Source organism: Lepidothrix coronata, unplaced genomic scaffold, assembly GCF_001604755.1.
Source record: "Lepidothrix coronata isolate B3197 unplaced genomic scaffold, Lepidothrix_coronata-1.0 Scaffold31, whole genome shotgun sequence".
NCBI classification, from domain to species: Eukaryota; Metazoa; Chordata; class Aves; order Passeriformes; family Pipridae; genus Lepidothrix; species Lepidothrix coronata.
Window position 1 is genome coordinate 5,797,717 of NW_016690211.1, and position 22,261 is coordinate 5,819,977.

At 39.5% G+C, this 22,261-nt stretch overlaps 1 protein-coding gene across 2 annotated transcripts in view; it reads right to left on the minus strand.

Annotated features, from left to right (window-relative positions):
- Positions 1-8,105, minus strand: part of IL6ST (interleukin 6 signal transducer) — a 31,567-nt gene extending 23,462 nt beyond the window's left edge. Inside the window, exons 1-3 of one of the 2 annotated variants that reach the window (XM_017811258.1) lie at positions 8,028-8,105; positions 1,081-1,161; positions 211-522 (exon numbers count right to left, since the gene is read on the minus strand). In XM_017811258.1, the coding sequence (XP_017666747.1) occupies positions 211-522; positions 1,081-1,147 (379 nt within the window). In that variant the 5' untranslated portion in view covers positions 1,148-1,161; positions 8,028-8,105. Of the gene's footprint in view, positions 1-210; positions 523-1,080; positions 1,162-7,426; positions 7,551-8,027 lie in introns of those variants that run through there. The other variant, XM_017811259.1, reaches the window with a different exon arrangement.
- Between the last annotated feature and the right edge of the window lie 14,156 nt (positions 8,106-22,261).

Below are 22,261 nucleotides of genomic sequence, written 5' to 3' on the forward strand. Positions count from 1 at the left end.
AAAATCATGAGTATTTTCCACTTTTTAGAAAACTTTATTCGGTGCATATTTACCAGCTTTGCTGTCATGTAATTTGACACTATTTTTCTACAATTATCCAGGAACTGAGGGAATGAAAATAAGTATATCAAGAAATGCACACTTTCCATTGTTTTCATTTTCCCCTGTTTCTCAAAAGACCAGAGTAACATGAAAAAAAATGGTACTCACAGCCTACTGTAACTGTAATTCCATAAATGTTCTGTTCAATCTGTCCATCTGCTAAAATGTTGCATGTCAGAGGAGTAGCTAGTGAAGAAGTGTCATTAAATGTGACACTGGAAACTGTTCTGTTTATTTCACGATATTGTTCTTTAGGTACCACTCTATTTTTAATTTTCCAGATAATCTGACTAGCATAGATATTGCCGAAGTCAAGACAACTCTCATTCAGAATGCATAATGCTGTGAAATTGGAACCAAGGGCCAATACAGGAGATTCCGGGATGATGTGACCACATGACTGCACAAGTCCACCTGAAGCTAAAAAGAAAAAAAGAATTTCACCTTTTTTAAAAACTACAGAGCATTCCATAATCAATACTGCTGATACACTGCTAGTGTAATGTTAAGAATACTACACATGTCTAAGCAGGAAGTTAAGTAGTACTTGATAGTTATAAAACTGAAATGCATTAGTAAACCACCAAGCAGATCTAAGGGGCAAAACCAGTGCAGTGTTCCTTAGGCTTTGCAAAAGCATTTTACCAAGCAAGAAAAGCTCTATTCATAAACAAGGGCATTTAGAGAGAGGAGAGTCTAGGGCTGAATGTTTATAAGTTTTGAAGGAAGAAGTTATTACTCTTGAGGTTACTCTTGCAATAAAAAGGTTTTTCCTGTTAAGAAAGTTAAAACAGAAAAATCAGGGTAAGTGTGGACCATTGTTGTGGTGGACTAGCATTAGAAGAACAGCAGGTGTCCTAATACACCTTGCTTTCTGTCCCCATCCCACAAGTATCTAGACAAAAAAAAGTATGTTCTTCAAATATCTGATTTAAGAAGTTCTACAAGTCTCTTGTGTTTGAAAACCAGAACTCTTACCTTCAAGAGGACAAATATTCAGCAGCAGATAGAGTCCATAGGCCACCCAGTTCCACCCAGAAAACATGCTGCATGGAATTCCTGTAACAGAGAGATATACATATATATATTTAAATTTAAACTATTACTCTTTAGATCAATGTCAAATTCAGATTTGCATTTGCTTTAAGATCATTTCTCACCTATGCATATTTACTTTCCTGAAAGCCTTCTCACTCTAGAGAAAGAATGGGCATATTGTTTTCATTTCCCTCACTGCTAAAACAAAACTAAATGTCTACTTAAGACAACTGACGGAGTTTAAAGCCTCATCAGGTACAAATTTAAGAAACGTATAAGCTTAAGGTTTTCATGTTGTATATGAAAACAAACTTCACTGGTACTTCCATAGGAGGTTCAGTTAGAATACAGAGCATAACACTGTGGGTTCAGGTTTTAAAATATATCCCTATGAAATTGGTTATGGTTACCATACTCACCTAGCTTTCAAGGTTCAGAACAACTCATCACAAAACCATGTATCTCATTCACAAGAGTGACTTAAAATAGGTTCCATATCAAAAACTGTTGTCTACTATAGAAAAAGCAATAATTATTTCTTTAAAACCTTACAAGGGAGTTCATAATTCCTCAGAAGTTGGGAAGCTAGCTTTTTATAACATCTTATTTATTTTTATATTTCAGCAGGGCTCACTCATTCTCAGTTTTGACAAATCTATAAAACAGTTTAGGGGAACTAAAGCATTCACACAGCAGCTTCCACCCCAGTTGTTTTGAAGCCACAAAGTCTGTTCTGGTTTTCTCAACTTGCAGTTGTAAAGCAGCCCTAAACTACTAACAGCAAGTGACCATTCTTACTAAGCGTATGAGCTATTTTATTTTTAGCCGTACTTACATACCTCTACAAGAACAGGTAGATTGGCTTAGTTAAATAGGATACTTAGTACACTAGCTGATTTCTAGAAGCAGTCTTCATACTGTTCATACAGCTAGAAACTAAACATAGACTTTCTAGGTTTACTAAGATTTGAGATGAGATTGCCTATAGCAACCTGGTTTCTGCAGTTTTTTTTTTTTCACTAACCTGACAGCTTCTTTGGAAACTAGTATTCTGAGCTTTATCACTCTGTAAAAGGCAACCCACTAAAATGTTTAAAGGTATTTCACAGTATTCTCTAGACAGGAAAATTTATAAGCTACATTTACTATTATCAGAAGAAAAAAAACCTGCCATTTATGATAGTAAACACTCCTTTGCTTTGATTGCATGTAATTTACTCTTTAACAGTGACAGAAAGACACAAGGCATTTCACACAGATCAGTAAAACTAGACAACACATTTAAGCATGGATATACCCACACCAAGCCAAAACCTCATACAACAACAACAACACAAGCTTTCTTTTTTTTTTTCAAATCAGGATGAACAGTGTAATGTAAGGAAAATCACTATTCACAGGAACAACAAAGAAATGGAAGTCAATCTCAAACATTTATAGCAGCATCTTTGTAGGGTTTACCAACCTAGATGTCTTTCAGTAAGAACTAAAAACCCATTGGAATCACCCAGCAGTATCTTTACTTGCATCTATTCTCGCAAGTCCATTACTCAAAGCCCACCAATATTTCCTGCAGAGAAACTTTATACTAGAAGCATTGCTGATTGAAAGACTTGACATTATTAATCATATTAACAAGCATTTATATTTGTCACTAGAAGTTTGCTGGTTTGTTTTTTGACTAAATAACAAGATATTTATCATCAGACTGTAGATTTACAGAATTGAGAATCAAAAAGCTATTAATTTTTCCTATGTTCCACTCAAGTACTCTCACTGCCTGGATACAGAACCATTATACAGCTTTAAATGCAATACATCTTAGGATATTTATTACAAGTGTACAGTAAAATAACTACACCAATTGATTTTTGCTTATTTTGGACGTAATATCTCCAATATCTGAAAAATAAGGTTTCTACCCACACACGCATTTCTGCATTTTAAAATCCCAATTAATTTCATAAATTTGTATAAATTTGCATGGTAAATTCAACCCAACTCCAAAGAGTTTAAGTCACTAAACCAGCACATAGGAATCTACTTTAGGATCTTGACTTACACTAACACTTATCAGAATACTGCTTGCTACCTAAAGTTTGTTGAGCTCTATTATGGATAGACCTGAGGCTCTGTCACTTTAAGGAAAACTCATTTAAAACTATTTAAGCAGGACAATTTGAGTTGGGGAAGATCTGAAATTCATCAGAATCCTGAGGGCAACTACAAGGTAGGTGGAAAGAAGCAGCAGCTCCACTTCACTGCTAATTGCCAACAGTCACACAACAACAGCAGAAGCACCTTCCACACTGAAGGAGAAAGAATGAAACATGTAAAAAGGTAAAAAGGAAAATTTTTAAAATGATGTTCAATACAACAGTTGTCTCCCATTTGGTGTCATCTGGCACACCACATTAGAATAATGGCAGTGTCAGCTAAACTAAGTATTAAATCATTACAAAGTTACTGGTTTTCCTTTCGGTCATTATTTACTCAGATTAAACAATATTTCCACAAAACTATTCAATGATTTTCACACCAGCAGTTATTAAGTATGGCTCAGGTTAGTAAAAAAAAAAACTGCAAAGCAACTGAAAATAAATAAAAAGCAACAGTCATCAGAAGTAAACAATAACAAGGAATTATCACAGATTTTGTCCTACAGTATGATGTTTTTCATAGGAAATTTAAATAAAATTACTATCCTTTAAAATAAATGCCATTTCTGTATTCAACTGTTTTCCAGGCTTGGAATACTACATTTCAGTTGTCCTGAGCAGATTTATTCACATCTGAGAGGCTTAAGTCCAAATCTCTACACTATCTTGCACTTTGGAAATTTAGCACCTGTTTTGAGGGAGCAATGAACTCTCCATAGGTTATGGTACTTAATTGTGGTACTGCATTCAGCTCCTAAAACTCAAGAGAATCGAGACTCATGCTTCATCATCTGCAAAGGAGAGTTAAGTGGAAAGCCCACCCACCTACAGTATGGGAACCAAGCAGTTGCAACTATAGTGTCAAAATCATGCTACAATTCAGCATATATCTGCTTTAGGCTATTCTGACTTATTTTACTTCTCCCCTCCTCCGCTGATCAATACAGTTTGAAGAAGACTGAAGCTACACACCTCCCAGCCCACAAAGGGTCTATTACAATCCCTTCTAATGTATGCTACTTTAATAATTTAGTTCTAGGGGAAAGAACCAGAATTACACTAGACACCTCCACCCATCTAGCCTACAAGAAGGCTGTAAAAAAACCGAAAAAAAAATGGTGGGGCTTGTAACTAACAAAACAAGGACCCATACTTTACATTAGAATGAGGAAGATACTTCTCTGCAAAGTAGCATTTTCTTATCTGAGCATGTAAAAATGCTAAAGCAAAGATACCCTGCATATAAGCTAACCCAAACTTTAAAAGACAGTGCCATCATTCAACAGAAATGTTAATCACTAATTGTTCACCATCAACTACTTTAAGTCAGACTAAGCCGTTAGTTTAGACAACAGAAAACTCAATAGTTTCTTTCACTCGTTAAGTAGAGCCCAAAGCTGGTACAGCGTATTAGGAATCTAAGGTGCAAATTGAACCTGATGCTGAACTAACACTGAAGCACGTAGTTAGTTCAGATGCGTTTCATAAAAAATACCCCAAAAAACCAAAAAGCCAAATCAACACTTATGTACACTATGCAGTTGTTGTGCATCACTAGGTGAAGACAAAAGGGAGACAGCGAAAGAAACTGATGCTTGAAGTCTGTCAAGTTATTCTCAGTTTAGTCTGCCTAAGTGGCAAGGGATCAAAGTGCATCAAAATACTACAAAGTAAAACCAACATAGTCAATTTAGAAATGCTGTCGGTAACAGTCCTTAACTCACAACATAAGTAATCTCATAGAGGAAGAAAACCTGTTAAAACGCTCTGATGACTTCGGTAAAGACAGACTTACAAAACTTATATGCTATGAGATCACCCCATTTAAACTCTAAATCATATGGAACTTCTATTATTCTTCTTCACATCCTGAAACCATTTTGAAAGGAAAGCACTAAGCCTTCATGCCTGAACCTTAAGCTGATACTTCAGGCAGTGTCCTATGAAAAACTAAGAACGACCCTAAAGCCAAGCTTCATATGCACAAAATAGCAACAGTGTTGCGTTTTATAATTAACCTGTGACCTGTTTTTGAAGAAGTGTCAGGCATTCATCCAAAACAGGTATTATTACTTTCAGCAAGAGAGAAGTCTTAAAAATTAATCTTATTTCATAAATCATGAGAACTACCCCAAAATGAATACAGATGTCATATAACGAATTATCACCTCTCCGTTTCAGAGAGGTGACAATTACTTTCCAAATGACCTGCAAATGACAATGTCAGCTTAAGAGACTGTAGCCAAAACATGTACTTGCCAGCAAAGCCGGCTTGCAAGTCAGGAAGTTCAGATAACACCACAACCCCCACAGGAAGGTGTTCAATCTGTTAAGGCTCATCACCAATCATGGAAGACCAAAAGTTGCTGGCAAATGGATTTACAGAAATTCCTCAAAAAAAATTAAGAGCAAAGTTTAGAGCTTCAAGTGGTAATCTCTCACTAAGAATCCACACAGCTCAGGCAGATAGGGCCAGTGATACTGCACAAAGCAGCTACAGCTTGAGGTTTTACAATAAGCCAGACAGATACTTAAAGGACATCTAAAAGCTGTAGCTATTCTGAAGGAATTTTGATTACTCCAACAGTAACTGCTTTCTAATTAAGAGTATTTAATCTGCAAGCTTCCTTCCTTCCTCCAAGCTTACTTCCTTCTTGGAAATCTTTATGAGGCTCAAAAAACACCAAACACCTCTAAGAGAAGCACTTGAAAATATTACATAACATTCCTTATAGCTACAGAATATTCTGAAATTCATTCTCATATTTAAAATCTCTCTATGAGAAAATGATTATCTCTATCCCTTTCAGTCTATAGGTACGCATTTTCTATACATTATTCATTCCTTTGTCTCTAGAAGGAGGCTTCTCCCTACCTCTGGGGTTTTAGTATAACACTCAGAATAAAAAATGAAGAGAAAATAAGAAAAACAAAAAAGGGACACAGATTAAAATTACTGAAATATCTAACTAGAGGAACCAAATATTTGCTTGCAATAATTAAGTTCTTCCTGGTATTTTCTTAAAACTATAAATAATTCTCTCTGAAATACTTCAGGATTTTTTCAAAGCTAATGAGCAGCTTTAGTCCAAAAATCAAACTAATTTATACAAAATAATGTTTTAGCATTCCATGAACTCATCTTGAAGTCAAACCTAATCTTCACCAATGCTGGTTCTCTAATTTAGACAGTTCTCACTAATAAAAAAATCATTACTAAAAAAATGGCCAAGTTTATTTATTTTCATGTAATTGTGCTAGTGCTAATCCTCCAGACAAGCAACACAGGAAACGGTGTATCTGCATTTTATGTACTCATGGATGTGCATGTATCTTCCCCCCACAGCCAAAAATATTTATGTACTGGCTTTACTTGAAGCTATCACATTTCTAGACATGTAAACAAGATTCAAATAATTACTTCTAGGGCTCAACTTCTAGGAAGTAATCTCAAAATTTCATCACCACTCTACATTCTTATTGTGATACATCAACATAACAGATTAAAAATCTTTTGAGTTCAGAAGTTAGATGCTCTAGAGATATCTTTTACATAAATATTCCTCTGAAAGTAACAGTATATAAGAAGAGAAATTTTATGTTTTTATTAAAAAGAGAGTGAAAGAAAAAAGACCATTAATTCCCAAAACTATCCAATTTCTTCAAGTTGTGGATCCCCCCCTTTTTTCCCCCTCCTAGTGACAGGACAGATCACCAATGACAAAACTATAATCCCACATAATTCTACTCCCAGGTTTCTCCTTCAGAAATGCCTCAGAAGTAACAAGAAGCCACCAGCTGGCAAACTCCTAGTCAGCCTAACACAAGGATGAAAACTGAGACTGGTATTTATTCTCCTCTGCACTGCCAACACACTTGGCAGACCGCTTTCCTTTGTGCCTCAGTTTCATCATCTGAGAGAAGAAAATAATGACGCCTGTTTTCTCTAGGGAAAGCATCCGAACCCTACTACAGGGATGACTGGAGCTCCGGAGCACGCTGGAAATTACCAGAGGACCGAGACTGACCACTGCACCCACCCGCTCCTCCCTAATTCCTCAGGGAATCACTACTGGACCAGCAGTAAAAACAAGCGTGCGCCTCTTTCAAGGCCAGCACTTTACTACCTTCTCAACCACAGGCAACAAGAGCAAACCTCTTGTGGTGAAGGCAACAAAACGCAAATCTTTCCATCAAGGAAACGCCCGCCGATAGCGCGGCCGAGCTTATCAGGGAGCCGAGAGTGCCCGATAGACGCGAGCACAGCGACGGTCGCGGCCCCACTGTCAGCGCAGAGCGCCGGCACTCGCCACTCCGCACCGGGGGAGAGCCCAGATACCCTTCGGCCTGACCTCCCCCCGCGGACGGGACCCCCGGCAGCGGCTCCGCGGGGGACTCGACGCACGCCCGGGCGAGGTCGTGTCGCGTTCGGAGCGTCACCGCCGGGCAGCTCCGCCGGCGCTCCGAGAGGAGGCGGGACGAGGCGGGACACGGCCGCGGGGCACGGCTGGCGATCGGCCCGGGGAACGAGTGGCGCAAGGGCCGACTGCGTCCGCCACAGATCCCGGCCTGAATCCCTGTCAGCCCTGGACGAACGCCCCGGTGCTCCCGCCCGCGGCGTGCGGCCCCCGGCAGCGGACGCCCCTCAGGGCGAGGGCGCTGAGGGCCCGGAGGGGAGGGAATGGGAAGGGACGGGATAACCGCGCTGACCGGACCCCCGGCCCTTACCCGGCGCCGCTCGCGCCCCCAGGCCGCTGCCCCTAAACGGTGGCCGGGCCGCCTCGCGCCATCCCGCCGCCGTCCCGCACGCGCGGCCCCGCGACCGGCCACGCTCCGGCCCCGCCCCGGCCTCCGCGCGTCCCGCCCGCCCCCTCCTCCCCTCTGCGCTGCCATTGGTCAACGGGAGCCGTGACGTCGGCAGAGTGGGCGTGTCCAGAGAAGGGTCGGGGCTTCCCGGAACGCGGCGGCCCGTGCCGGGATCGCGGGGGCGCGGGGGGTCGTGCGGGGGGCGGTGTCCTATCCCAGCATCCCTTTGGCCGCGTGTGCCCGATGTGCCCGAGCCCCCCGGTCCCTCACGGCTTTCCTTCGAGGTGTGTGCCAGCTCTGCGCTCTCTTGAGGACAGCCGGCGCCTGGCCGGGCCGCCGCCGGCCAGGCCACTGGAAGCTTCTCTCGGCCCGTGTCCTGCCGGGCCTGCGCTGGCGGCGCGGCAGAGGTGTTGTCCTGGGCAGGCCCGAGCAGCCAGCGGCCTTCCCGACGTTTCGCAAGGCTCCCCTGGGAGCACGGGCGGCTGGAGAACGCGCTTGTTAACAGCTGCGGTGTGAGCAGAGCGCTGTGGCGAGGGCAGGCTCGGTGCCTCAGTCAGGGTGTCAGTCCTGAAAAGGTGTTTATGGAAGGCCGAGTTGCTAAGGAATGGTCCTTAATGTAGTTCATTGATGTGATCGTGATCCAGCAAAGCCTCTGTGTTCTCTCCATGGTTATCTTTGCACATTTCTTCATTCAATAACCCTGAAAAAATGACTTTTGTAAATCAGACACTAACATACCCTCTTCATTCCAGATGAATTCCAGTTCAGGAGTGAGAAGAAATATGTTCCAGTGCCACGCCACTGACTTTGGTGGTGCTGAGAGTGTCAAAGGAGGCTCTTTCTAGTCAGGAAAGCACCAGATATCACTGATGCATGCCCGAGTTGCTTCCTGCCATACACTTTAGGCTTTTGCCCATCCACTTTTTAAATTATTTTGGGTCTTGAGTAGGATATGAGCTATATTATATTCTTAGTTACATCTTTAAAGGAGTAGATGGATTTGCTAGACAAATAGAGCATCTAGTTTAATACCCTGTTTCAAGGACTGGCCTGAGCTGCTAATGAGAAAAGATTAAGAACTTTGGGAAAAAAAAAAGTGGAAGATAACCTATTTCTCATGTGTTTAATACCAATCTCTGATTATTTTGGTTTACTTTCTGTGATGGCTTAATATCCCCAACAAAAATGTGTTGCTTACTCTGAGAATATTGTATATTTTCTACACAACAAAGTAGAGCTGGATGGACACTTCAAAAGTCATTTAGTTCCTCTGCTTTCCTCAAGACAAAATGGTCTATACTTAAATAGTGTCTGATAGGTATTTATCTAACCTGCAGGTTAGATTTATTACTCTATGTCCCTGCTCACAGTTGATGCTCTTCCTTAGATCCTATAGATGCTGCTGTTTCTCCCATAGGTGGTCTCTACACTCAGGAGTCTCGGTCCTTTCCATTTTCTCCTACAGGGCTTTTGGTGTTCAAGCCCTTCTTAATGTATCAGGACAACTGACATCTTAAGTTTCACCGTTTTTTCATTATGAAAAGAGCACTTTGTCACTTTTGCTTTGTCTTCAAATTGTGGTTGGTGTGTCTTTGATTATGAGGATTACAGTTTGATATTGTACAAGTATGGTTCAATTGTATAATTGGCAGATTTCAATCTGTATGGATATGCCTGCTTCAGCACCCTCAAAAATTGGTGTTTGGCAACAAAGGTTTAAGTGGAACAAGGCTCTAACTAGAGGGACTGAAAAAATAATGTTGTGGGCTTTTTTCCTCTTGTTTCAACATGTCTTCTGTGTCTTTTAAGATCACTCGAGTTCTGCTGCTAAATAGACATTTCAGAGTAGAGAATCCACTCTCCCCCTTCCCCCAGCTGACAAAAAGCCTCTTGTGACATTCTTATTCTGAAATCCTATAGCCTGAAGCCATTCCTCGTATATTGCCAAAGCTCGTAGAACAACCCCCCCATTCCCTTTAAAACCCGATTCCATGTCAGGCTTCACTTGCATACTACATGTATCCTAACTCTTCAAATAAGCAAGAGCTCTTGTATTTCACAGGCTATTTATGAACTCAGTGTAAAACTATTTACACATAGCTGAAGTTTCACAGAAAACCAATATTATTTGTTTGCAACTGTGCTTAATTTTCTTCTGTATTGGCACAAAATATTATTTATTTGGTAACAATTTAGTTGCCAAAAATCTGACTTGTGTTCTTACACATTGGGCATTTTCTGTTGCAAGCAGGTAAAACGTTACTGTTATTGCAGCTGCCACTTGATAAAACTGGAACATTTCGGATCCCTAGTAAAGAAAAGAGTTAAGCCCTTCAAGCATGTTGTGAAGTGCCTTTTCTGCACATGGACCATTTCCTGAAAGACTCTTCAGTTTGATTTACTGCTTTATAGTCTTCCCTACTGAAACACATTATACAGCTTTATAGTGTACTGTATATGCAGCATAGTACTGGTATATAGGTGATATAAACACCAGTAATTTAAAGTTTTTAATACCCAGAGAAGTGCAAAATTCTGGCCACATTTTAAAATGTTCCTTCAAGCTAATGTTTTAATCTGCACGTTGAATGAAGCATTATATTAAATGTTTATATATTTAATGAAATGTTTAGTCATATAATTCCTAAATATATGAGGCAAGAATAAAAGGAGGTTAATTATCAGGAATTGGAAGGTCTTTGAGATTAATTACTTATCTGCTTATTTAGACTGCAATTTGTGTCCCAGCACAGTGTTCAGATCAGGGCTATATAGGATATTTCCAAGCTCCCACAATCTACAGCTAGGATATAAGTAGATGGAGCATGCCTTCACACCCTCTGCTTTTTCAGGCCCAGGAAGAAGAAGATAGCCTGAGAGTGCGGAGGTGGGTAGTGATGCTTGGAAAACATTTAGTGATTGGCAAAGGTTTCTAAGTAGCTGCGTGATTGTGGGAGCAGAGATATTTTTAGAGATGCTCTTAGAGATTGCCAAGGAACAAACTTGTACTACTCTTTTTGGATATTTGAAGCAGTTTTGTAACAAGCTGTGACAAGGTTTGCAGTCAGTGGAAAATCTACTGAATCCTACAATAGATATGCCACAGAGAGGAAAATATATTTCTGGAAATTATTATTATTTTGGTATAAGGACATGAAGCATCCTATAGATGCATCAGGGGTGTGAAAAGATTCCTCAGTCTGTATACATGTGAGTTTTTTTTGAGATGGGTTGCTGTTGGGAAAGATTTCTAAAGTAAGGGAGAATACAAGGATAACAAGACCCTTCAGTGGCAATGTTCTGACCCATGGCAAGTCAAAGTAATTTTCTGTGAGGTGGCTGAATTACTGTATAGAACTACTTGCCTATAAGGTTGAGTGAAACATCCAAACCTCTTGCTGTAGTGATAATGTTATCTCAGCTTGTATCACTCTCCTGAACTTGAACTTAGGATCTCCAGGTCTGACATTCGTTAACATAGAGTCACTTTTTTCCCACCTTCAGGAGTGGAGAGGAGTAGTCCTTTGTCCTGAGTTGTCAGAACAGTAGCAGACTGTTGTGTTGAAGCCATAATCTTGAGGTCATGAAGTTATGGTAAAGACCTTTGAAAAAGTAGGGAGGAGGCAGGCTGGGAGGCAGCAGCAAGGAAAAAAATGGCTGATGTAAGTGTTGGAAATGATTTAGTGACAGTTTCTGCATTTCACAGCCTTATAACTTAGCAAACATGAGCTGCTCTCTGGCAGGAAAAGATAGGCTTGTTAATTCATTACTTCCTTCTGAGGCTGTCCTAGTTAGAACAGCTGGGACCAGTTCATCACTGTATGGGTGTATCCCAAAACTGTGTATTCTATAGCCTTCCATGCCATTTCCCAGAAACTGGTATCAACAGATTATTTACACCTTCTGCCCAGAGCAGCCTGACTCCTCAGGCTATAAACTAGGTGTTAAGAGGCCTTCGAGATAGGAGGGTGCTCTTGTCCTCACACCCATTGTGGAACTCCCCGCCCTGAGGGAAGTACTGAGCATTCCTGCCTGAACTGGAGGATATATAATCTTGGAGTCTTGGAACTTTTTTAACCACTCGTGGGATCCAGAGGAAGACTGCAGATCACCACTCTAAACCAGACTGCAACCACCACTTTTCAACCGAACTGCAACCACCACTTTTCAACCAGACTGCAACCATCACCCTGGACCAGACTGCAATCACCACTCTTGACCAGACTGCAACAGCACTCTCACCAACAGGTTTTCCCCTCTCCTTTTACTTTGGACTCAGGGGGCCCAACGAACACCACTCTGTTCATGCCCCAGGGTGCTGGGTTATACATTTGGGTTTTGTGGGTTAAACCCTATTGTTTGTCTGTATAATCGTACTTATTGTATTATTTTATTAGTTATTCTGATTTATAATCTCTCTTTTGAGTTGAGTTCATTTCCCCTGCTGGTTTACCTTTAAACCAGCACAGAGGCACATGGGAGTATATTTCTTTTTCTTAAGAGCAAGTAGGTGTTTGTCACCCTGTGACAAAGGGGTAAAGTTCACTGAGCCACAAGCAGCCATTATTGCAAACAAACAAATATGTACAACTTGATACTTGATGGCATCTGTTTCATGAGGGAATGAATGATGCATATGGCAAAAGAACTGCTCTCATTCCTTAGCATCGCTATGCCCAGTAGATTCCTAAAATCTGAGGCTTTGGATGAGATCTTGAAAAATTCAGTCAGGGTCTGTAGAGTTGCAGCTAGGCTTCAGAACTTCAGGAAAATCTTGTGATTGTTGGAAAAAATTAGGAATGGGGATAGTTGACTCCTTCACGTGTGATATGCTTAACAGGAAAGCTTTGGGCTGTTGAAGAGGACTTGACCCAGTTCTTTGTTGTTTTTATTCAGGAATAGAAATAGTAACATCATGAAGCTGCAGCAGGACATATGGAAAAGAAAGGGCATTGGTTATAGCCCACTTTAAATTAATGGCACATCTAATAGAGCAATGTGGAACCTAGCAACCTGCTTGTTTTTCTGGAGTGGAAATCATACAGCTAATGTAATTTTAGACCTGGGCGGTAAGCTTTGACTGATGGAACATGTTGCTGGGGGTGTTTTTTTCCAAAAGGATGTTGGGCAGGACAATCCTAAAATAAGGGGTCTGGTCTTGGTAAACAAGACCAAAAGTGAGACCAGAAAAAGGAAAACAAATATGAAATTTCAATGAAGATAAAATTAAAATACTGTAAAGGAATAAATTAATCAAACATAGAAGATGGTTAGGTCAGAATGAGCAATAGTGTTCACTGCAAAGTGCTGATTCAGAGCTAGGATGAGGTGAAGGTGTTATGACATGCTGCAGTCACTTATGCCACATGTGTGAGTTTAGTATGCTTTTGGCAGCTACTGGAGCTAAAATGCCTTTGGAGTGATTCTGCACCCACAGACTGAACGTAGATGTATCCCTGCACAAATGCTTAAGGCAGAACTCTTGGACGTGGGCAAGAAGACCCAATTAGGAGCAGCAGAAGATGATGAAAAAGAATAGGAAGATGTCTTCAGAGTGAGGGGAATTGTCTGTCCTACTTGGCCACAAAGATTTTCGTGAGCAGTGTAGCCAATAACAAATATACCAGAAAATGTCAGTCCTTTTTTGCCAAAGTAATTAGTGTTTGAATGAAATAAACTGAGCTGGGCCAGAATATTGGGCTGACAGAAGGGATACTAGCAGTAGAAAAGGGCATTCTGAAACTGAAGCTATGGTTCAGTCTCCTCTGTTACGGGAAGCCAGTCTGTGTTATATAGATGTAACTGTGGATTCCTTTCTGGTGTTGACCTCTTAAAAACATATAAGTGGCGCTTCCTGTCCTTTCCAGTGGGTGAGGGAACAGTTCTAGTCAGCCAAATTATCATTGGCCATGGTTATCCATGCTTTCCACTTGCGTTTTGGGCAGCCTATAACAAGGTTCGAGTCTATGCAAAACAACATCATGTGACTTGCCTCTTCAGGTTGTATGAGAACTGGCATACAAGGTGCAGAGCTACAAAAGGAGCTTGTGTTCTTGGTCCTCAACTGCAGAGCACAGCAAGTACAGCACAGGGGGTGCCTGGCCCCATATTCCACACTGTGGTTGCTCCACTGAGCAGTGGAGTCTCCAGACTAAGGCTAAAACTTGTCTGTATGAGGGCTGGTCTTAGGTAGTGGAATGACTCTAAACACAAAGAGTGTGTATGAGTTAAGCTTTGTTATGGTTGGAAATGGCTTGGCTTTCTGATACTACAGCTTGTGCCTTCTCAGTATAAGATGGTAGAGATATATTGAAGAAACTGTATATGGAGCTTACAGAGAAGAAATAATCTATAGGCAAACTACTGACAGGTCCTTTTTGTAATTTTCCCTGCTATACATATTTTTCTACACTATACCACTGAAATCAGTCCAGTGAGATACCACTTGATTGCCTGGAAGATAGCTATCAGTGATGATATATAATTTCCTTTAAGTGACATATTTTTAAAAAATGGTCTTGACAACTTTGTGCTTGAAGTTTTCTGCTTGAGCTGTTGGAAAACACAAAATGCTGGAGGCTGTTTCACCACATGCCGTAACAAGTGCTTTGCAGTCAAAATTTGGCAAACAAAAATGATGGTGGTCATGCATAAGGTATAGCAAAATCAAGCCCAGTTTCTCAATACTGAAGCTCCTCCACAGTGCCAATAGCAGCAAAAGCTTGCTTGAGGAGATAAGCCAGATACATATGAATCACAGTTTGAGAGCATCTCCTATAATGAGCTGTACAAATTCTCTTTAGAGCCTAGGTACCAGTATAGAATTTGTCATTGTTACTTGGAATTCTGGTATGAATATTTGTAATCAAGCTTTAACTTCCAAGAACAGAATTTTGGAGGTTTTGTGTTTTCTATTTGGTTTTGTTGCAGCACTCAGATTTACCAGACTTGAATAGGAACATGTTGTCTTGCTGATGTATAAATGTATGGAAAAATGTAGAGCTTCTCCATAATCAGAGATCCTAAAGGATAAAAGAAAATGGCAGAAAAACATTAGTGGTAAGGGAGGTATCATACACACCAAACCATTATCATAATCATAGACTAATGCTCTCTCATTCTTTACATTATCATTGTCTACTCGTTTCTTTTTCACTTTCCTGGCTCTTTTCTTTTGCTCTTACTTTCTTCTGTCATCGAAGCCACTTGTTATTCAGTCTGTAAAGGTTTACTTGAATATATTTTGTCTACAGTTAATTCAGCAGTGGGAAAATCCTCTTGGAGAGATCTGCATACTCAAGACCGGGTTCAAGTCATGTCAATGTCAATATATCCTGAAACATATGAACTGCTGCTGTTCATATTTCAATGCCTTTTCTGAATAGATCCTTTATGGAACAATTTGCTAGTATCTGCTCCAAAGTTGTAGTTTCTTGTGTTACTTGAATTTTGTTATATGACTGTCTGTGACAATCAATAGCAACCAAAAGAATAATTCATTCACCAACGATACTGTGTTGAACAAGAAGCATTAAAATTTTAACTATCCTGACGTTTAATAAGCAGTCTTTAGCAATGTGAATAGATGTATTTCAGAAATGCTTATAAATTCTTTTGTCACTCATTATGGCCTGATAAGCTTGATTCAGAAGGAGTCATGAACAAATTACTTTTAATGCATTGGATTTGATGAAAATTTCTCAGGTTATGTTGACATTCTCCTGGTAGTTTCCTCTTGACAGTTCTGTACTGTGTATTACATGCATGTCACCATGTAACAGCAATAATATAAGTAAGTTCAGTAAATGAAATGTTTGAAAAACATTAATATGAAGTTGGGTAATCTCATCTTTGGATGTGTTGAGTGTACTGTTCTCCCATGAGCTGATGGTGGATAATATGAGCTTTGAGAGGGGGATGGAACCACAGTGCCTCCAGAGCTTGTTTTCTAAGTAATTTACTAAACTATTTTTCAATTCCGTGGTAATCAATAACTTATCACTAATGATTGGGCTATTAGCCCATGTACTGTCCAATGCGTCTACTATTTACAGGATTACTGGAATATATTCAACATGTCTTCTTAAATTTTTTTTAATGTTACATTTATGCCTGCCTACCCTATTACAAGTTTAATTGTGTGTCACTGATAATATGAATGATTTGTAGAGACTTAGAGGACCATTAATGCCTGGAAATACAGCAATACACTCACAATAAGCAACCATCTCCTTTGGAGCGATTCCATGTTTAGTGTCAGGATGTATTCCATATCTCATTTTAGAAAAAGCTGCCCCGTAGTGCCTTTGTGTTGCCACTCCTAGTGCTGGGAAAGCTTTTCAAATGCTGTGTAAGCTATGGTCTAAAGTTGCTTTGCAGATTTTTTGTAGCTCAAGGTTTCTTAGAATACTCAGGTGTTCTCAGGAATGACCTGATAATTGCTGTCTCTCTGCTCTCCTGCAGTTTCAAGTGTCAGGCTGTACTTTTCCTGCTTTGTCTTCCTTCAGATCTTCTTGCTCCACTGCGTTTCTTTCCTCTTACTTTTGCATCTGGATTTATTTGGTGTTGCCCAGGATGTGTCTCACCATCAGGAGGCAAATTTGGTTAGGTAGGTTGGTATCACAGCCTGTGATTTATGGGAACCCTTGCTACTGACAAAAGTACTAGAGGAGATACAGACAGGGAAGAAAAGGAAGCTGTGGTTAAAAAGCTGCTGTTCTCAGTACCCGAGTTAGGACTTGATGGTGGCCTTGCTTGGCACTGGTGAGGCCACACCTTGAATCTTGTTCCAGTTCTGGGCCCCTCACTACGAGATAACCATTGAGGTGCTGGAGTGTGTCCAGAAAAGGGCAATAGAGCTGAGGAAGGGTCTAGAGAGTAAGTTATACGAGGAGTTTTGGAGGGAGCTGGGGTCTGGGGAAGAGGAGTCTCACTCTCTCCAACTACCTGAAAGGAGGTTGTAGCCAGGTGGGGGTCCGTCTCTTCTTCCAGGCAACTAGTGTCAGGACAAGATGAAATGGCCTCAAGCTGCACCAGGGGAGGTTCAGGTTGGACATCAGGAGGAAGTTCTTCAAGGAATTGGATACCCAAGGAGATGGTGGAGTCACCATTCCTGGAAATGTTTAAGAAATGACTGGATGTGGTAGTTAGTGCCATGGTATAGTTGACAAGGTGGAGATTGGTCAAAGGTTTGACTTGATAATCTTGGAGGTCTTTTCCAGCCTAAATGATTCTGTGATTCTGTGAAACTAGTACCTCATGTACAGATGAGCTATTGACTGTATGGTGATGTGATCTTGTCCCTTGGAAAGCAGCAGTTCCTGGCTCCTGCTGAGTTCCTTCCAGCAAGTTCAACCACTGAATTAGAAAAGAAAAATACAATCTGACATATAATCTTTGACAAGTTGCTGACCCTTGTATCTGAGGGATGAGAGGAAATTATTCTCTGTGTTCACGCAGTTCTTTTCTCTGTAAACAGCAATTCTTCATCCACAGCCTTAAGAAAAAAAGAAGTCTGGTTTGAAGGCAGAAAGTTCAGTCTCATTTCTGAGTGTAAGAAGTCCCTTTTACAGATGATTGAATTCAACCATGTCCGGAGTGAATGTAACAATTGCTTAATAATGTGAAGCCTTCAATTATATCCAGCAGATTCTGTAGGGGGATTTTGCAGGCAGGAAGAAGTTAATTATTCAAAGGTGGATCCAGATCAAAGTTTATTGGCTTATATACTGTAAACTTGATAGCTCTAAAGTGGTAACTGACATACTTTTTTTTAATGTAATTTGTGAGCATGTGCAATGGTGTAAGAAGGTGTTTTTCCAGCGGGTAGAGAAACAACTTTTTATTTGCTCATTAATCAATTACACTTTTCTTGAGAAAAGGCATGTAACCTAGCATAATATTCCAAAGTTTACTGGAAAAAAAAAATCCAAGTAGAAGCTTTTCAGGTTATGATTAAGGATTTGTTTTGCTTGTTTATTGTTTCTTTTTTTTCTCCCTTGAAATAGTCAGAGTCAACATGACCATGTTTTCAGGTAGGAGAAACCTTTACTTCAGCAACCTTCTTATCCTGTATGAGACTTTATACTGTTAATGCAGAATATCTGTGTTAAATGAGTTTGATCTTGTTATTTTTTTTTCCATAGATAAGTCTAAAAGGCAGACAAAAAAATGATACCTCCACCAGACAGAATTAATTTTCTGCAAGGGAGTTTCATCTATTTTGCACACCAAAAATGCAATGCTGAAATAACATTTTGTGACATTGCTATGTACAAAGGCAGACTGAAAAATCATGTTTCCATGGAAAAGTTTAATGTATAAAAGAAGAAGTAAAGGCTAATTCTGTTCTCAGTGAAGTTAATTTTTTTCTCTTGTCTTTCACAAGGTCAATTTTCATCTCAGTTTTCTAAAATATGCTACCCGATGAGTAAATGCAATCTAACAAAAAATGTAAAGAAAAGCCACAGTAACAGAGGTCATCTACATTTTCAGCTTTTAATGGTACCTTTCTTACAATGTGTACCTTTTCAATTACTGTTGATTTTTGAAACATATCTTGATTTTTGGAACACTGATAACAATACTAGTGTCAATTTCTTTGTGAAATGAAGCTCCAATATAATGGTGAAGTCAAATGGAAAATCAAGAAAACAAGGACAGGATGCAAACTGCTTGACTGACTGACACATGGCTTGAAAGGAAAGGAAACGGAGCGAATTCACTTCCTATTTGAGTCAAACCCTAGTGCTAAAAAAAGAACCAGTGATTGGAACAGCAAAGTAAGTTACTTGAAAGGGCCACAAGTTGTCAAGGTAAAAAGGAGGAAAAGACAAGTAACAAGATTATTGGAGAGATACAGAACACATTGTGGCTCTGTCAGTGATATTTGGGGTACTGTGTAAATTTTAGCTATTGCAAGAAAAGAAAAACTATCTTTTATTGTTTAACTTACATAAATAATGCTTCAAATAAATTTCTTTAAGCAATATATTGCTTTAAAACCCCACTACATTTCAACATTTAGTCTTCTCTATTTCTAAATTTTCTATTTCTAAAACCTCTGGGGTTTCTGTTGGCTTTTGAATATGTTTGCAAAATAGGTGTACAACTCACTCTTCTGTGAAATCAAACATATTTCTCTAATTATTATGAATGTGTTATATTTCCTAGGAAATATAATGCATTTGCTGATTTTTCTAAGGTATATTAGGTGACTTTCTTAGGTATAGCAAGTGTTGTGTTGTCTAATGTAGGTATGGGAAATGCTTCCTAGCCCAGTAACTAATAACATGAGGAGGAGATTTGATAACTGTATCATCTTAGTCTAATGTTGGTTGTGGTATACTAGAAGTAGAGTCAAACCCTGCACTGTTCCCCTCAGATACAAGTCCGTTAAGGCTTTTCCTAGCAGCCTATGCTTCCTAGACAGCAATCAACATTTAATCAAGGTCTTGCATTTAAGTGAAGGGTTTGAATTTGTGAGCCAGACTGTATAAATTTACTGTCACCAGACCTTTCAGAATCTGTAAAATTTTCATTTTTTTTGAGGACATCTGTTATTTTGCTAAGCCTGATCATCTAGCAAAGCCCTTTGTGTTCTCCACTAACCATGATTAGCCATCTGGCAGCTATCTGTAGACTTAGTTTCCCAAACCGTAATTTCTTTCCAGTGCTAAGCCTGGACGCATGACTAGGGGCCTCCATTGGCGTCTGCTTTTTTGTTATTTTAAAAAATTACTTCCAGTATTTCTGCCCAGTACTTAGCACCCTTGTTTACTTTAGAGTATTTCCAGCAGATGGGGAAGAATGTTACATTTTCCTCACATTCAGCACATTTCCAAAGAACGCTAATTTCCTTTTCTTGATCTATAATGGAGCAAGATACCACTGGAATAACATGTTTCAAAAGGGGTTTCTTTCATGTTTGTACTTTTTGATGATCCTAGAGATCTCTTAGATGCCACTGTTCATCATTTTGCCTTGTGTTGCTTTGACTATGCCATAAAAGCAGAAGCATAGTCTATAGAGTGAGTCTGGTCTAAAGAAGTACTCCACTGTTTCATATAGCTCTGCATTCATGAAAACCATGCTAACCATGACTGACAATTACAACTGATAAAACAAACAACTGCTCCAGATTACAGGAACAGCAAATTAGTGCTCAAGATAAGAATGGTTAAAAAAACCAAAACAGATAACCAAACCCAACAAAAAACGAATAAAAAACCAAGCCTCAATTTATCTGTAGTTTTTCTTCTAATTTGAAAGAGTGCCAAATTTTCATGATATGGAGTCTTGTAGAAGCTTTGAGTTGCAAAGACTAACAATGGTTTTGGTAGTGACATGGCTTCCACATCCTCAGCTCAATATACAGGGTTTATATTCTAAGTGTATTAATCAATACCACTGCAAGGCTGGAAAGCACAAACTCCTCATGCACTTAGCAGTCCTGGGAAACCAGTGAAGCTAAGTTAAAGTTACGCTGATGTGGTTTACTTTTGAGGGTGATGAGGATGGTGCTTTACTTCACCTTTGTAATGCAATGTCAGAAAGGACGAAAACTGCTACTTTCCTCTTACATATTTTGTGGCTCACTCTCAAGTTTTACCTTGGTAAGATTATTTTAAAGAGTGTTCTCAGCAGACAGACTATTACATTTGCACTGAAACAATTCAGTTCCAAGAGTACAGATAAGAAATCAAATAGAAACATTCATTTAAACTTTGTGGTTAAATAATTACTGGTAGCAGGAAGTCTGCCTTCCTATTTTTTTCATCAGCTGATTCATCTAGATCGGATCTTATATCAGTTTTGAAGGGACTGAAGTCATGTAATTTAGAAAGCTGTCAAGGTTTCTGAACCTTTTCAATTTTATGTTAAGAAAGGCTGTGGGTAGTGTAGCTGAATGATAGGCCTCTCTGTATGCACAGAAAATTATTATGCAGGACACAGAATACACTCAAATAACACTGGTGGGGAAAGTCCAGGGAAGGATTGTGGGAATATATCATGGTTTCTAATCTTTCCAGGCTGCAACAGGCAGAAGCAATAGGCAGAAGCTGTTTCAGAGTGTATTCTGAAAAGAGGGTGGGGAAGGTTTTGTTTAAGGAGCTCATAATTCGGCAGGTGAATTCCCCCTTCACAAACATGCTGATAGCCTGTAGCTCCTGACATCTTACCTGTTTTTCTGGTTTGAAATGGGAGGGGTGAATTTCCATGTATAAAAGTCCTTCTGTTTACAGGTCACCTCAAATAGTTGGTAAAGAGCTGCCATACTTTCTAGCTGGTCTTAAGCCTCAAACTCTATGACTGAGAAACTTTTTTTTCTAAAGGGACAGGGGGACATAAAATATTTTCTTCTGTGCTTTTAAAAAAAAATAAATTTGAACTACATTGGAAATATTGTTCAGATACAAATTGGACTTTCTCCTAAAGATGGCAAGAAATGTCTGGGGAGAAAGATGTTTATATTTCTGTTTTCACTTTCTACATTAAATCATTCAAAGCTTGTGGGTGCTGATTACAGCATTTCCTCTTTACTTCTTGTAATGCTGTAATTGAAACACTCATATAAACATTGGAGCAAATAGCTCTGGCATGTATTTCTTTTTTCTTTTCACCTCAGGATTGTAAGTGTGTAAAATTCTAAAAAATGCTTTATAATACTAACAAAACAGGTGCTTGTGACATGAGACAAAAAGGCTTCTGAAAGTCCTACTGCAATTATCTACTGGTATGTTTTGCAGTCCAAGTGCATCCTAGAGCTCTATATTTTAGAATTGACTGGAACATTTGAAGCTAAATTGCTTGATTCTGACTGCCCAAATGTTCATCTACAATGATTTCACACTAGAATATGCAAGAATTCCAAAAGCTGTACTTTTCAACTGGCCTTGCAATCTTCCATTTTAGAAAATATGTTTAAATCTCTGGTTTCTAAAAATAGTAATAGGAATGAGGTGAGGGGTGAGAGATGCTCTGCAGGAAGATTAAAGAGCACTCTGTAAAAGATTCTTAGAAAGAATGAAGCTCTGTAACTCTAAAGAATTACAATAAAGAAATACAAAAAAAGAGATTCCTTATTTTATATAGATTGCTGACATGATTGGAGGAGCACAGGCTGTTATCATTGATTTTAAAACAGTCAGTAGTTA